We start from the raw sequence: 13,428 nt of genomic DNA on the forward strand, positions 1-13,428 counted from the left end.
AGAAGAGACCACTCTGTCTACGGAAGTGTGGATCTCAGAAGCTCTTAGCGGCCTTATCAGGTCTTCTCTCTTTGAGGAAGACCTCTTATAGGCCTAGCTTGGGCTAGATGGCCTTAGGGAATGCTGTCACTGACATCCAGGTATATATATATATATATATATATTGCTGTTGTATTGTGAAGTGACACTTTCATAAACTTTTCTATACTCCTCTGATTATATAATGGTAAATATTACAATATCAAAGCACAACAACAGTGATCAGCAATAATGATAAGCCTAAAACTCACAATAAAAATATAAAAATATAGATCATAACACACTCTTGGAGGTAAGAAGTGGATTATCCTTCACCTGAAATGCAAGGCAAGTGTTGTATGACAATAATTAGAAGTTTCCACAAATCCCTTCACTGGATTGGGATGTTCTCTTTTATTCTGGACGGCAAGGGCAGTGACTGTAACATTGAGCGTATTTTGTAGTATTAAACACATATTTATACCGATTTCATCAGGCTCCGAAAATTCTTCAAAAAGAACACAAAGAATGGCCTTCTCAGCTGCCATAGTTGCAACTCCTGCATCATCAGAAGAGGGTGTTCAACACACCTCCGTTTCCATTTAAAAACCGTTTTGCAATGCAGCCATGATGTTGGTTACCGTATGGGCAAGAACTATAGAAGTTTAGGATTCAGCATTATGGCCAGTTCCTGAACCTGTGAGATGTTGATATTAAACAAATATGTCTTTATTATAGTTTTCAATCCTGCAGGTCATTAGACATGACATGGAATCACTCCAAGATGTGGTTTTTATTTGGTAGTTAAACATTTACATTTTAACATTAAAGGTTCTATATTGTAATGAATTTAATATTACATTCTGTCTAAGTTACAGTCAGGAGGCCATTGAAAAGATTATTTGTGCTGTAAGAGAGAGAGAGAGAGAGAGAGAGAGAGAGAGAGAGAGAGAGAGAGAGAGTCTTAATGGAAGCAGGGATGTTATCTTAAACAAAACAAAGTAATATCACAACCAAGACAATCCCAGCTGACTCTTTTAAAACTAATTTATAATGATCAGACATGCTTTAAAAATGGTTAAGAGACCATGTAAAGAACTAGGTAAAACCTGAAAAATGCAACATTTAAATGTTTTTAGAGTTAACACCAAAAAAGCAAACCTTGAAATGAGCAGTTAATAGTCATGTGTATCTAGTATGTGTGTGTGTGTGTGCGTGCGGCAAATGGGGCAGACCTTCAAGAGTCTGCATGCTGTGAAGTTTGACGTTTACAACTGTGTGTGTGATTGCTCTAGACTCGACATCAGAGAACCAGAAAGTTTCTATTAAGAGTGTCCACATCACAATTTAATTTGCTAAATAGGCAGCAACTCACACTAATGACCCCTGACATTGAAGACTTTACTTACTGATTTAATTACAAATATGTGAAACATTTCATTTTTAACTTGACTGAACCTTTTAGCAATATTTCTGGTATTGAATAAACTACATTTATACTTGAAATTTTGCTTATTTTACTTGATTACTGATTCTTGAAAGATAAATTGATTTGCCCTTTGTCTGAGTTTCAAGGTGTCAGGTCTGTTGATAAAAGGCAGCGCTGTTTTTTTTGTTACAAGTGTTGTTATGGAAATACCAGATGAGGGACGTCAGTAAGACTTTCGCAAACTGGCAAGGACTTGAATGTCCTCCGAACGTCCGCCAGCGAAGGTTACAAAGCGGACCAAACGCGGACCTAGCGGACGTTCACAACGTCCGGGGACGTCCCTTGTTTGCTGGGTTTCAGTTTGCACTGACACATGAATAAACTCGTACAACCTTTTTTAACATGCTTCTTTGTATCATTTTTGTCACTGTTTTGATTTTAATACAAAGATTATCTGATAAATATGGTTAGATTTCAGTTCACTTATGTGATTGTAGACAATGCGGCGTCTGAACAGGACTTTTATTTTGGAGTGACGACGTGACGTCATAAGACTAAGCCGAGCTCCTGCATCTGCTGTGATTCTGCTGAAGAAAGGTTTGTTTTTAAGAATTTAAGCTGTTTTAATCGATAGAAACAGTTCAGTGATTTATAGTTATAGTGTGTTTTGTTTTAAACAAGTGATGTGAAATGAGTTTATTTACTATTTAATGTAACATTGTGATTTTTTTTATCTAACTGTAATAAAGGATATTTGTGTGAGTAAAACTCATCCACTGATGAGAAACAGTAAACCTGCGTCTCATTTCTCTCTCTATATATATCATAAATCAGTTTATCATGAACACGAATTCAGTCTCTGGAGAGTTATGATGAACTTTTCAACTCCGAGTCAATTGAATCAAATATTTAGAGAAATGATTCAGTGAATCACGACTCGTGCTGCTCAAACATGAACGAGATCAACAAACACTAACAAACTAACTTATCATGTTTTCATCAAAAAGTAATCATTTAAATATAATATATAATTCTTTAAATACCAAATGTAGATCATAAACTTCTAAATATGAAGTGTTTAATTTACAGTGTTAGTTTTGAGTGTTTTTAACAGGTTATTTAAGACTATTAACTCTTGTTATTCTTTTCTTACAGATGGAGTTTATTAAAGAGGAGACTGACGATATGAAGATAATTATTAAAGATGAGACTGAAGACATGAAGACTGAAGATATTGAGGAACAAACAGGTTGGTTTTATTCTCATCGTTTTATTGATCCTAAAATGTCCAGCTCTACAGAAATAAAGAATATTTTGTGCAACTTTAAACCCAACATCTACTTCTGAATAGAGAACAATGAAAAACAAAAAACTTTGAGCATCTTAATGCTCAAACGTGCTTTATTTACATTTTAACATACCTGAACATAAACAGCAGTAATTGAACATTAAATCAAGCAAAAAAATTTTTTTTATAAATAATAATTTAATGTGTGTACGTGTGTGTGTCATATGGAGGAAAGTCAGCAGGACAAGTGTGTAAAACATTTTGAACAGAGTGAACTGATAATATTTGATGAAACCAGTGAAAATATTCACCTTGTCATTTGTGGTACAGGAAATCAATAAGCGCTGATAGATGAAATGGTGTGAAAATTACATGTTGAGACAAAATGATCATGGTTGTCATTTTAATGTTCTGTAAAAGTTCTGATACAAACTGAAATAAGTTCAGTTAAACTAACAAATTAAATCAGCAGCACTGGATTTGTGTGAATAAACATTAAAGGGAAAGTTGACCCAAAAATGAAAATTCTGCTGTCATCCCAAACCCATATGAGGGACATGGGTCATTGTCGGACATGGGTCATTGTTATGTGCTCATAAATATAAATTTATGTGTAACTCCTAAATGCAATGAGATATTTTTACCAAGCTTGACACACTGTATGTATGGGCTCACTGTGAGGACACATAAAAAAAATGGTTGTGCTATAATTAAACAAAACCTGAAATTTGCTTTTTCTACAGTACCATTGTACCTTGAGAAACAAAAAACGTAACTGCAAAATGACCAAAAATGATCTAAAGCCGTAACTCTGCAATGGTTTTGCATATTGACACCAAACTGTGTGTCATTGTTATGCCAAACTGACCACATCGATTAACTAACAGTGCCACCTACTGGTCAAACACAAACGGCAATTTATTTTGTTACTTTATTTTAAGATGACGATTACATTGTAATCACTCAAAGAAGAACTGAATAATTTTAAAGGATTAGTTCACTTCAGAATTAAATTTTCCTGATAATTTTAACTACATTTATTTACTACAGAGGTAGGGTTAAGGTTTGGTTTAATTTCATAATTAAGCATTATTAACTCATTACTATAGTGTGTAACTACATCGCTTTAAATGTGATTTGAATAGGATTTCAAACCACACATGATTGTAGCTTGAAATGGATTTGTATGAATTGCATTTCATGTGATTTATTTATTTATTTTGCAGTTCACACTTGCTAAATCTGATTTCAATCAGATATGCACAAAAATCAGATTTGGACTGATGGTGTGAATGTAGCCCAAGACTTTGTTGATGTAAAATTACGAACAGATTTTTGATATCTCGATCGCTGTTACCATGGCACCGGATTTATTTGAAATTTAGGGTGTTTTCACACCTATGGATCGCTTGTTTTGTTCCGAAACAGGGACTAAATTTGTTACAATGTTGCTTTTTTCTTGGTTCGGTTCGCTTTCACATGGCAAAATTTCAAAGCGTACCAAAATGCGTTAAGGTAAGTCACATGGGAGTAAAACTGTCCTCTTATTGGTCAGAATTTTCTCTGCGTCATCCATCAAAATAATGATTGACAAGTTCGCTCCATGAGTTTATTGTGGCTTTATTTGTAACTGTCGAGACACACACAAACACTTTATAAATGTAGCTCTCTCCCGCAGTTAATTCATATTTGCTGCGGCAAATTCAAACCCGCGCTCTTTCTCTCTCTCCATCTCTGGATTTCCCAGCGCTGTCTAGTAGGCGACCTGTTGTCCGTGTGTCTGTCGAGAGAGACCATTTGAATTTTATAATGAAGCAGAGCGGGAATTGAGACTTCGTCGGGACAGCATTCTCGCACGGAGAAGTGTAATTACACACCAGAGGCGATCGTTGGCTTTCAGATAATGTAAATAATGTGCTCACTCACAGAATCAGACATTACTGATTTTTATATAATATTTTCCGTTATGAAAATGATATAATTTGGTTGGTTGGTCCGTTAACTGGGTCGATTGCTTTCACATCTCAAGCGCAGGTGTGAAAGCACCCTTAGATCAGGGGTTTTCTACCTGTGGGGCCCCTAGGGGGTGCGAGCACCCGATTTTACTATCAAATCATTAGTCATCCACTAGAGGGTGCAATTTCACTATTCTCCCAGCTAATCAATGGCTATGGTTACAGCAGGTTTGGCGCAACTGAATTTGAGCAAAAACATCTCAAAACAAATGGACTGGTGGCTTGTAAAATCAAGAATATCAGATTTATAAAAACTGAGATTAAACGGTTATTTCACCCAAAAATGAAAATTGTGTCATTAATTACTCACCCTCATGCCGTCCCACACCCGCAAGACCTTCATTAATCTTCAGAACACAAATGAAGATATTTTAGTTGAAATCTGATGGCTCAGTGAGGCCTGCATAGGGAGCAATGACACTTCCTCTCTCAAGATCCATAAAGGTACTACAATCATATTTAAATTGGTCCATGTGAGTACAGTGGTTCAATATTAATATTATAAAGCGACGAGAATATATTTGTAGCGCCAAAAAAAAATGTGGCTTCAGACTCGATCGGAATCGGACATTACCTCCCGATCAGGGAGGTAATGTCCGCATGACGACGCATCTATTGGTTAATATGGTTTGTTTAAAATAGCAACGTGGAATACAGACAGAGTTCAGATAATGTATGTTTCAGTCGATGGATGCGCAAAACGTTACAACAACGATAATCAGAAAGCGTGGACAAAACAGTCACTCTTTGTAAACTGTTAACTGCGAGTGCCGTCTGCTCTAATGTCCAGTCATTTACGCCGTCATCACCCGGGTGTTGACACACGTTGCACACGTTGCTGTCTGTATTTAAACTAACTCGTTTAAGCCTTGCTGATTTAAACCTTAAAGAACAAGACGCGAAAGAGAACTCGCACGCGCTGTGAGAAGATTTCTGTGCGCTCATCCGAAGCGCGCACACGCTTATTCCAGTCAGCGCGCAAATACTGAGTTCTCTTTCATGCCTTGCGCTTCGGCGGCCACATTCATACAAAAATTATGTCAACATGCCCGTCCTAGCGAGTATCCTAGCAAACATAGTCGGTTATGTCTTAAGTGAACGTATATTAGCCGAGAAAGACAGCGCATGTGGAACAGTAGGCTATATGTACTGGATCGTGCATGTCTTAAAGGGAAAACAACTATTCCTGCTGCCTGTATTTAATGTTAAATCAAACAACAAATAACAAAGAAATTACTCACTGCTCTTGACTGAATAGTTTTTGTAACTTCAATAATGATTAATCTTTATTTATTTTATACAGTAAAGATAATATGCAGTGATATTTTATATTTGATTACTATTTGAAAACCAAATACCTGAAAAACCTGAAAAGCACTGTTCCTGGATCTGTTTTTTTGCTCTTCTTTATTCTTTTTTCTCGAGGGCAAAAAAACGTGATCGGGACATCCCTATTATTTAGTGATGGCCGATTTCAAACCACTGCTTCAGGAAGCTTCGGAGCATAAATGAATCAATGTATCGAATCTGCTGTTCGTAGCGCCAAAGTCACGTGATTTCAGCCGTTGGCAGTTTGACACATGATCCAAATCACAACAGAGCTGTTGAGAACATATCCACATCGCTATGATCAGATGCTTTCTTTATGCTACCACCACTTTCATTTTTTGTTGTCTGTTTATTTTGTTATTGAGAGAAAAACGTGCAGTACTTATCACATTCTATCAAACACCTCTCAGGAGTGCGGATGGCATTGGCAGATTCAGTGAGTTTCCCGAGTTTTGGATTATATAACATGGTCTATTTTGCAAACAACTGACTCTTGTCAATCTGATGCTAAAGCCCCGGGTATACTTCACTTTCCGCGCCCTGTCGTGTCCGCACATCCTTCAAAGTATACTAAATGGATGCGGATGCGGATGCGTGCAGATGACCGAGTTCGACACATGCGCAATACAAATTTTTTCTATACTCTTTACCAGACTTGTTTCATCAATGGGACATTCGTCGGGCAGGATCGGAGAAGAAAAATAGTGCATCCACCATTGTAACATAGTTCAGAAGATACACCAAGATAACAGGAATCAAAAATGATGGAGAAGGCATGCCTCTTGAGTTTACTCTTCTTGTTTTTGAATCGCTCTTTACTCATTCTTCTTCGACTGCACATTGTGCTCAGTACTGTGCGTATTGTCACTTAGTGGACTCTTCTTTCCTGCTTGCGCTGTTGCACGAGCACCGTCCGCACGGAGTATACCTGGGGCTTAACGCTATTGATGCACCTAGCGCTTCTCCGGCTATGTGTCAGTTTACGTTCTGAGATAACGCTGACATCTGGCGGTTGGGTTTATAAGCACAATAGCACAATTTGACTTGCTGTGGAACAAATAATAGATTAATAAGACCAAAGATTGCCGTTTTATGTACTCAAATTGAATTATGTCTCATGTTTAACCACTATAAGTGTCAGTGGTAAATCCCCGAAGCACTGCCCGAGATGAAGCTGTTCTCTGCGCTTACATGACCCCTGAATGGCCGCTGATGCCCTGGAGCTCGCATCTCTCAAAAACATCTAAATTAATTGTAAAATAGGCGCTATTATTAAATATAAGTCACATATATATATATAATGTATGTATATGTATGTATATATATATATATGTATGTATGTATGTATGTATATATATATATGTATGTATGTATGTATGTATATATATATATATATATGTATGTATATGTATGTATGTATATATATGTATGTATGTATGTATATGTATGTATATATATGTATGTATATATATGTATGTATGTATATGTATGTATATATATATATATGTATGTATATGTATGTATGTATATGTATGTATATATATGTATGTATATGTATGTATATATATGTATGTATATGTATGTATGTATATGTATGTATATGTATGTATGTATATGTATGTATATGTATGTATGTATATGTATGTATATGTATGTATGTATATGTATGTATATGTATGTATATATATGTATGTATGTATATGTATGTATGTATATGTATGTATATATATGTATGTATATATATGTATGTATATGTATGTATATGTATGTATGTATATATATGTATGTATATGTATGTATATATATGTATGTATATGTATGTATATATATGTATGTATATATATGTATATATATGTATGTATGTATATATATGTGTGTATATATATATATATATATATGTGTGTGTGTGTGTGTGTGTGTGTGTATATATATATATATATATATATATATATAATGTATGGATTATGCAGGCCGTCAGCAGCTAGGAATTAAGTCCTACCATGATGTACAGGGTACAACAGGCCATATTTTATTCCTTTAGCCCTTAAGCCGAGTTCAGACTGCACGATTTTCAAAGTAGTCGGGTCACTGTTCTTTTCACACTGCATGACTATCTTGGCCAGCATTCAGTCGTTGCTGTGTTCAAACTGCACGATGGATCGGAGACAGAAGGTTTCACACTGTGTGACTTTACAATAGGAAGAATCGCCGACAACTCTGTCTGGCACGCAAACTACGTATCACAACCAAACACACGTGAGACGTGACAAGGAAACAATGCGATATCACGCGTTCAAGACCGGAGTTCTCATGTGAGACTGGCCCTGCGTTTCAATCAGCTCCCTAGCTCCCTAGGTAGTGAATTCAGTATATAATGAAAGTGAATGTGGCTGATACCCTCATCAGTGCCCTGACTACTGAACTAGGGAGCTGATTGAGACACACGGTGGGATTATTATTAAAAATAGTAGCCCGCAAGAAGCTTGAAATATGAATTGCCTGTGTGCTGATTTGCAGCGAAAACAACATAAATAAAAGAAGAATATGGAGGAGGACATGTTTGGAGAGACTGTGGATTGTGTGTTCTGCAAAGACAGTTGGAACTAAATAAATAACTTTTCAATGTGCTGCTGTTGCGGATGGTCAAGCAAATGTTTGTGTTTTGTTTCCGTTTGATAGAATTCCCTCCCCGAACTCTCCGCTGCTCTGTATCTTGCTCTCTCATTGGCTGTCGGTCATCGCCGATGTAGTTTTCAGTCAGAACACTTTTCACACAGCAGGATTTTGAATCGCCGACAGGTCCAGATATTTAGCATGCCAAATATCTCACGGGTGTCGGCGACTCGTCTGCGATTCTCTCAGATCGCGTCTTTGCTCATTCACACTGCGTGATTGTCACTCGCGTGAACGAGCACCGATTTGCCTGTGATTTCGGGCATTTGTCGGCGATTTCTCAAAACCTGTCGGCGAGCTAAAATCTGGGCTTTAGTTTCTCCCGTGGACCGTCAAGCAGTTTGCGTTGGGAAGACACCTCTGCTGGAAAGTCCGGAAAGATACTGATATGACTCCCATCAAAAGAGAGTGGGCTTTGGTTACGGGCGAGCCGCAGTATCTTAGTCTTAATTGTATCATGATGTATCCTGGCAATCATAACTTGCGGTCTGTTGTTCACAATGGGGCCAATGCGGTGAGCTCGGTCAACCTTTGTCACGCGGAAAATGATCTTCTCCCGATAGTGAAGGCAATAGGCCAGAGACAAATTGTGTGGGGTTGCCCTTCTCGATGTTCTCAGAAAAACCAGCTATCTTGATAATTTGTCAATGATATCTGGCCTCTAAATCCGTTACCTTGGACTTCAGAGGCACATTCTTTTTTGATAAACTTGCTAGAGTGCCCTCCACTGTGTCGGCTGACGAGGACGAGCCTTTTTGACAGTCTTTTTAGATTTATTTATCATCAGCATGTTAATCATGTTGAGTGATCAAATTTAGCAAGAGCAACAAAGTTTTAAATTATTCATTTCAACAAGTGTGATGGAGCTAATTGAAAACACGTCCTACACCATGAGCTGCTCTCTAGCGCTCTTTGGTATCGGGGGTATTTTTACGAGTACGTGTACAAGTATATGAGCTTGGTATCGGCCCAATACTGGTGTACATCCCTACTGAAAACCCCTGATTTAGATCATGTTGAGGTTTTATGTGTAATCATGGGAGCTGATTAATTATTGTTTATGGTCATGATGCGTGGCACATATTCAAGCATTTAAAAAAGTCCTTTTATAGTTTATTTTATAAAAAACTGACAACTGACTACAGGTCGGCTCCATAGTAGATTTCAAGCAATCAAGAGCTTAGAGAGTTACATGTAAAGTACTAGACAGATTCTGCTAGTATTGGACATTTACAAGTAACAGTATAACTGTAAAATGTAAGTTTTGTGCTAAGGAAAGCACATCTCATAAGTATTAATTTTTTAATTGTTTTTTTTTTTTTTAAGTTGCCAGCCATCACCAGCATTTTTGATTATTACAAAACTTTAATGACCCCAGAAGATTTTGTTGTATGAATAGCTGAACATGCAATATGTCAAGAAAAATAACACAGATGATTGCATTAGTTTGCATGTACTTGATCAAAGCTTTTATCGCTTCTTCCTGCTGCTGCTGCTTCTGTGTTTTGATCAGGAGGTTTTGTACTGATTCAGATAAGTAAAAGCACCCCTACCGTATACCAGGAAAATTCTGTCAATGGTGGAAAGTTTTGTGTCAAATTATTCTCAAAATGTGTCTTAAACCAAAATTAAGGGTGTACTCACACTTGTGAGCACTTTTGACCCTCAAAGTCTAGTTTGTTTGGCTAGTGTGATTGCTCCGTACCATGCCCTGGCCCGCTTGAAGAGATTAGGCTCGGAACGGCTGTAGTGAGATCGCTAACCGTGCCGCAGTAGTGTGTGCTATGTCTGACATCATTACAATGACAAATATCTTCTATTACTAATAGCATAGTTGACTTTTCAATTAACTTAATTAATTCAAGTATATTTAGGTTTATAACAGTTCTGGTTCTCGCCTTATTGGTGAACAGGAATAGTAGTCTGCAAATTTCTCTATCAATGTCAGCTCTCCTCTAACAAGCTGATGATCTTAACCAGATGTGAAAAATACAGGAGACATACAAAATGTGCAGTGGTGGGTCCCTGTGGACCAGGTTTGAAAACCACTGGTGTATTGAGTATAAGATCTATAGACGGTATGGGCAACTCTGGTTCGGGAGGGACACTATTCTGAAGAGTTTAGCTCCATCCTTGATCAAATACACCTGCAAAATTTAACCCAACCCCAATATTTAACCCTTATTCTTGAGGACTGCTTGAAAATTACAGGCACATGTATTTAAATAGAGATAAAACCGAACTATGCAGGTCCTCCAGGACCAAAGCTGCCCATCCCTGATCCATAGGGTATGGTATAGATCAGGGGTGTCCAACCCTGCTCCTGGAGAGTTACCGTCTTGCAGACTTCAGTCCCAACCCTGCTCCAACACACCTGCTGTAATTATCAAGGAACCCTGAAAATCCTGATTAGCTGGTTCAGGTGTGTTTGATTGGAATTGGACCTGAAATCTGCAGGATGGTAGCTCTTCAGGAACAGGTTTGGACACCCCTGGTATAGATCATACATGTTGTCAGTTTTGATGCTTTAAATGTCTAAATTGTTTTGTCTATTTTTGTTCTAGACCTAACAGCACTGAGAGAGGCTAGCCATGAACTTAATGAAAGGGAAGAAGAGAAAGAACATTATGATAAACATGATTTTATGACTGGGGAAAGGTCAACGCTGGCTAAAAAGACTTCCTCACTAAAAAGAGTTCAAAAGACAGGAACTAAAAGATATTTCACCTGCCAACAGTGTGGAAAGAGTTTTGATCGACATAAAAACCTTCAAGTCCACTTGAGAATTCACACTGGAGAGAAACCCTTTTCTTGCCGGCAATGTGGAAAGAGCTTCAGTCAAAAGGGAAGCCTTAAAGTCCACATGAGAACTCACACTGGAGAAAAACCTTACACCTGCCAACTGTGTGGAAAGGGTTACATTCAAAAAGGAAACCTTGAAGTTCACATGAAAATTCACAATGTAGAGAGTCCGTTCGCCTGCGTACAGTGTGGACAGAGTTTCAGTGAAAAAGGAAAACTTGAAATCCACTTGAGAATTCACAAAGGAGAAAAGCCTTACACCTGTCAAGAGTGTGGAAAGAGTTTCAAACAAAAAGGAAGCCTTAAATACCACATGCAAATTCACACTGGAGAAAAGCCTTACATCTGCCAACAATGTGGAAAGAGTTTCAGTGAGAAAGGTAACCTTACAGCACACATGAGAATTCACACTGGAGAAAAGCGTCATACCTGTCAAGAGTGTGGAAAGAGTTTCAGTCATAAAGGACACCTTGTAGTCCACATGAGAATTCACACTGGAGAAAGCCCATTCGCCTGCCAACAGTGTGGAAAGAGTTTCAATGTAAAAGGAAGCCTTGAAAGACACATGAGAATTCACACTGGAGAAAAGCCTTACACCTGTCAAGAGTGTGGAAAGAGTTTCAGTCATAAAGGACACCTTGTAGTCCACATGAGAATTCACACTGGAGAAAGCCCATTCGCCTGCCAACAGTGTGGAAAGAGTTTCAATGTAAAAGGAAGCCTTGAAAGACACATGAGAATTCACACTGGAGAAAAGCCTTACACCTGCCAGCAATGTGGACAGAGTTTCAGTCAAAAAGGAGGCCTTAAAGACCACATGAGAACTCACACTGGAGAAAAGCCTTACACCTGCACTCTGTGCGGGAATGGCTTTACACGGGAACAGATCCTTAGGGAACACATGAATATTCACACTGGAGAGAAGCCTTTTACATGTGATCAGTGTGGAAAGAGTTTTGCATATAAATTGTCACTTTATTTTCACATGAGAATTCACACTGGAGAGAAGCCATACACATGTGATCAGTGTGGAAAGAGTTTCGCACATAAATCGTCACTTTATTGTCACATGAAAATTCACACTGGAGAGAAGCCATTCATGTGTGATCAGTGTGGTAAGAGTTTCAGATTAATGGGTAACCTGAAGGAGCACATGAGGATTCACTCAAAAGAGAGCTGTTTTAGACATTGTCACTCTGGAAAGAGCAGAGGTGTAAAGAGTACCTGAAAATCATACTTGAATAAAAGCACAGATACCTTATCTGCCTCATCTCCTAAATCAAACACCTGAGATTCACAACTAACTGCTAATGCACTTGCATTCATGTAAAGTAGCCTTGTTGGCAAGTTTGTGTGCGTAAAGGCAAACATAGAAGATATAATACCTACAATGCCTTTTTTATAGCAGAAACTGCTGCAGAAATATTAGGTGCCATGCAAAATGTAAGTATTGGAGTAAAACATACATTTACTTGTTTACTTGTGTCAGGTAAAGAGTAAAAGTTGCTAATATCTTGATACAAAGTAGCCAAAAAGATACTTAAGTACAGTTACTAACTGCATTTACTCAAATACTTTACACCACTGGGAAGTAGTTCCACAGACAGTCTCCGTAACTGGCAGGTTTAAAGAAAATTACCGTTGTTTGGCAAATAAATAAATAAATTAGGGGCCGTTACAAACACATTACCAATCATGGCTTTAAACATAAAGCTTATGTTTTAATATTTTTCCACTTGCGTGAGCAACATAATATATATATTTAAAAGTATTAGTTCATACAGGGTTCCCATGGGTCGTGGAATTTTAAAATTTCTATTCCACACATTGAAAGTCAGGAAATTTTATATTTTTTGTCCAAGTCATGGAATATA

General features: G+C 37.6%; 1 protein-coding gene across 1 annotated transcript; it reads left to right on the forward strand.

The window, feature by feature from the left end:
- The first annotated feature begins 2,014 nt into the window (after nt 1-2,014).
- LOC137017023 (oocyte zinc finger protein XlCOF6-like) lies at nt 2,015-12,924 on the forward strand. Its single transcript, XM_067380917.1, has 3 exons — nt 2,015-2,044; nt 2,603-2,696; nt 11,317-12,924. Exons 2-3 carry the CDS (start codon nt 2,603-2,605, stop codon nt 12,780-12,782), a joined length of 1,560 nt encoding a protein of 519 aa, XP_067237018.1. The 5' UTR covers nt 2,015-2,044; the 3' UTR covers nt 12,783-12,924.
- The last annotated feature ends 504 nt before the right edge of the window (nt 12,925-13,428 follow it).

The sequence above is a fragment of the Chanodichthys erythropterus genome, chromosome 3, assembly GCF_024489055.1.
Source record: "Chanodichthys erythropterus isolate Z2021 chromosome 3, ASM2448905v1, whole genome shotgun sequence".
Lineage (NCBI taxonomy): Eukaryota > Metazoa > Chordata > Actinopteri > Cypriniformes > Xenocyprididae > Chanodichthys > Chanodichthys erythropterus.

What these genes read in the sequence shown, in the direction of transcription:
- LOC137017023 (XM_067380917.1), top strand. Translation starts at nt 2,603, where the DNA reads ATGGAGTTTATTAAAGAGGAGACTGACGATATGAAGATAATTATTAAA. An exon ending in AGATATTGAGGAACAAACAG is followed by an intron (nt 2,697 to 11,316) that starts GTTGGTTTTATT and finishes TTTTTGTTCTAG; the next exon opens with ACCTAACAGCACTGAGAGAG.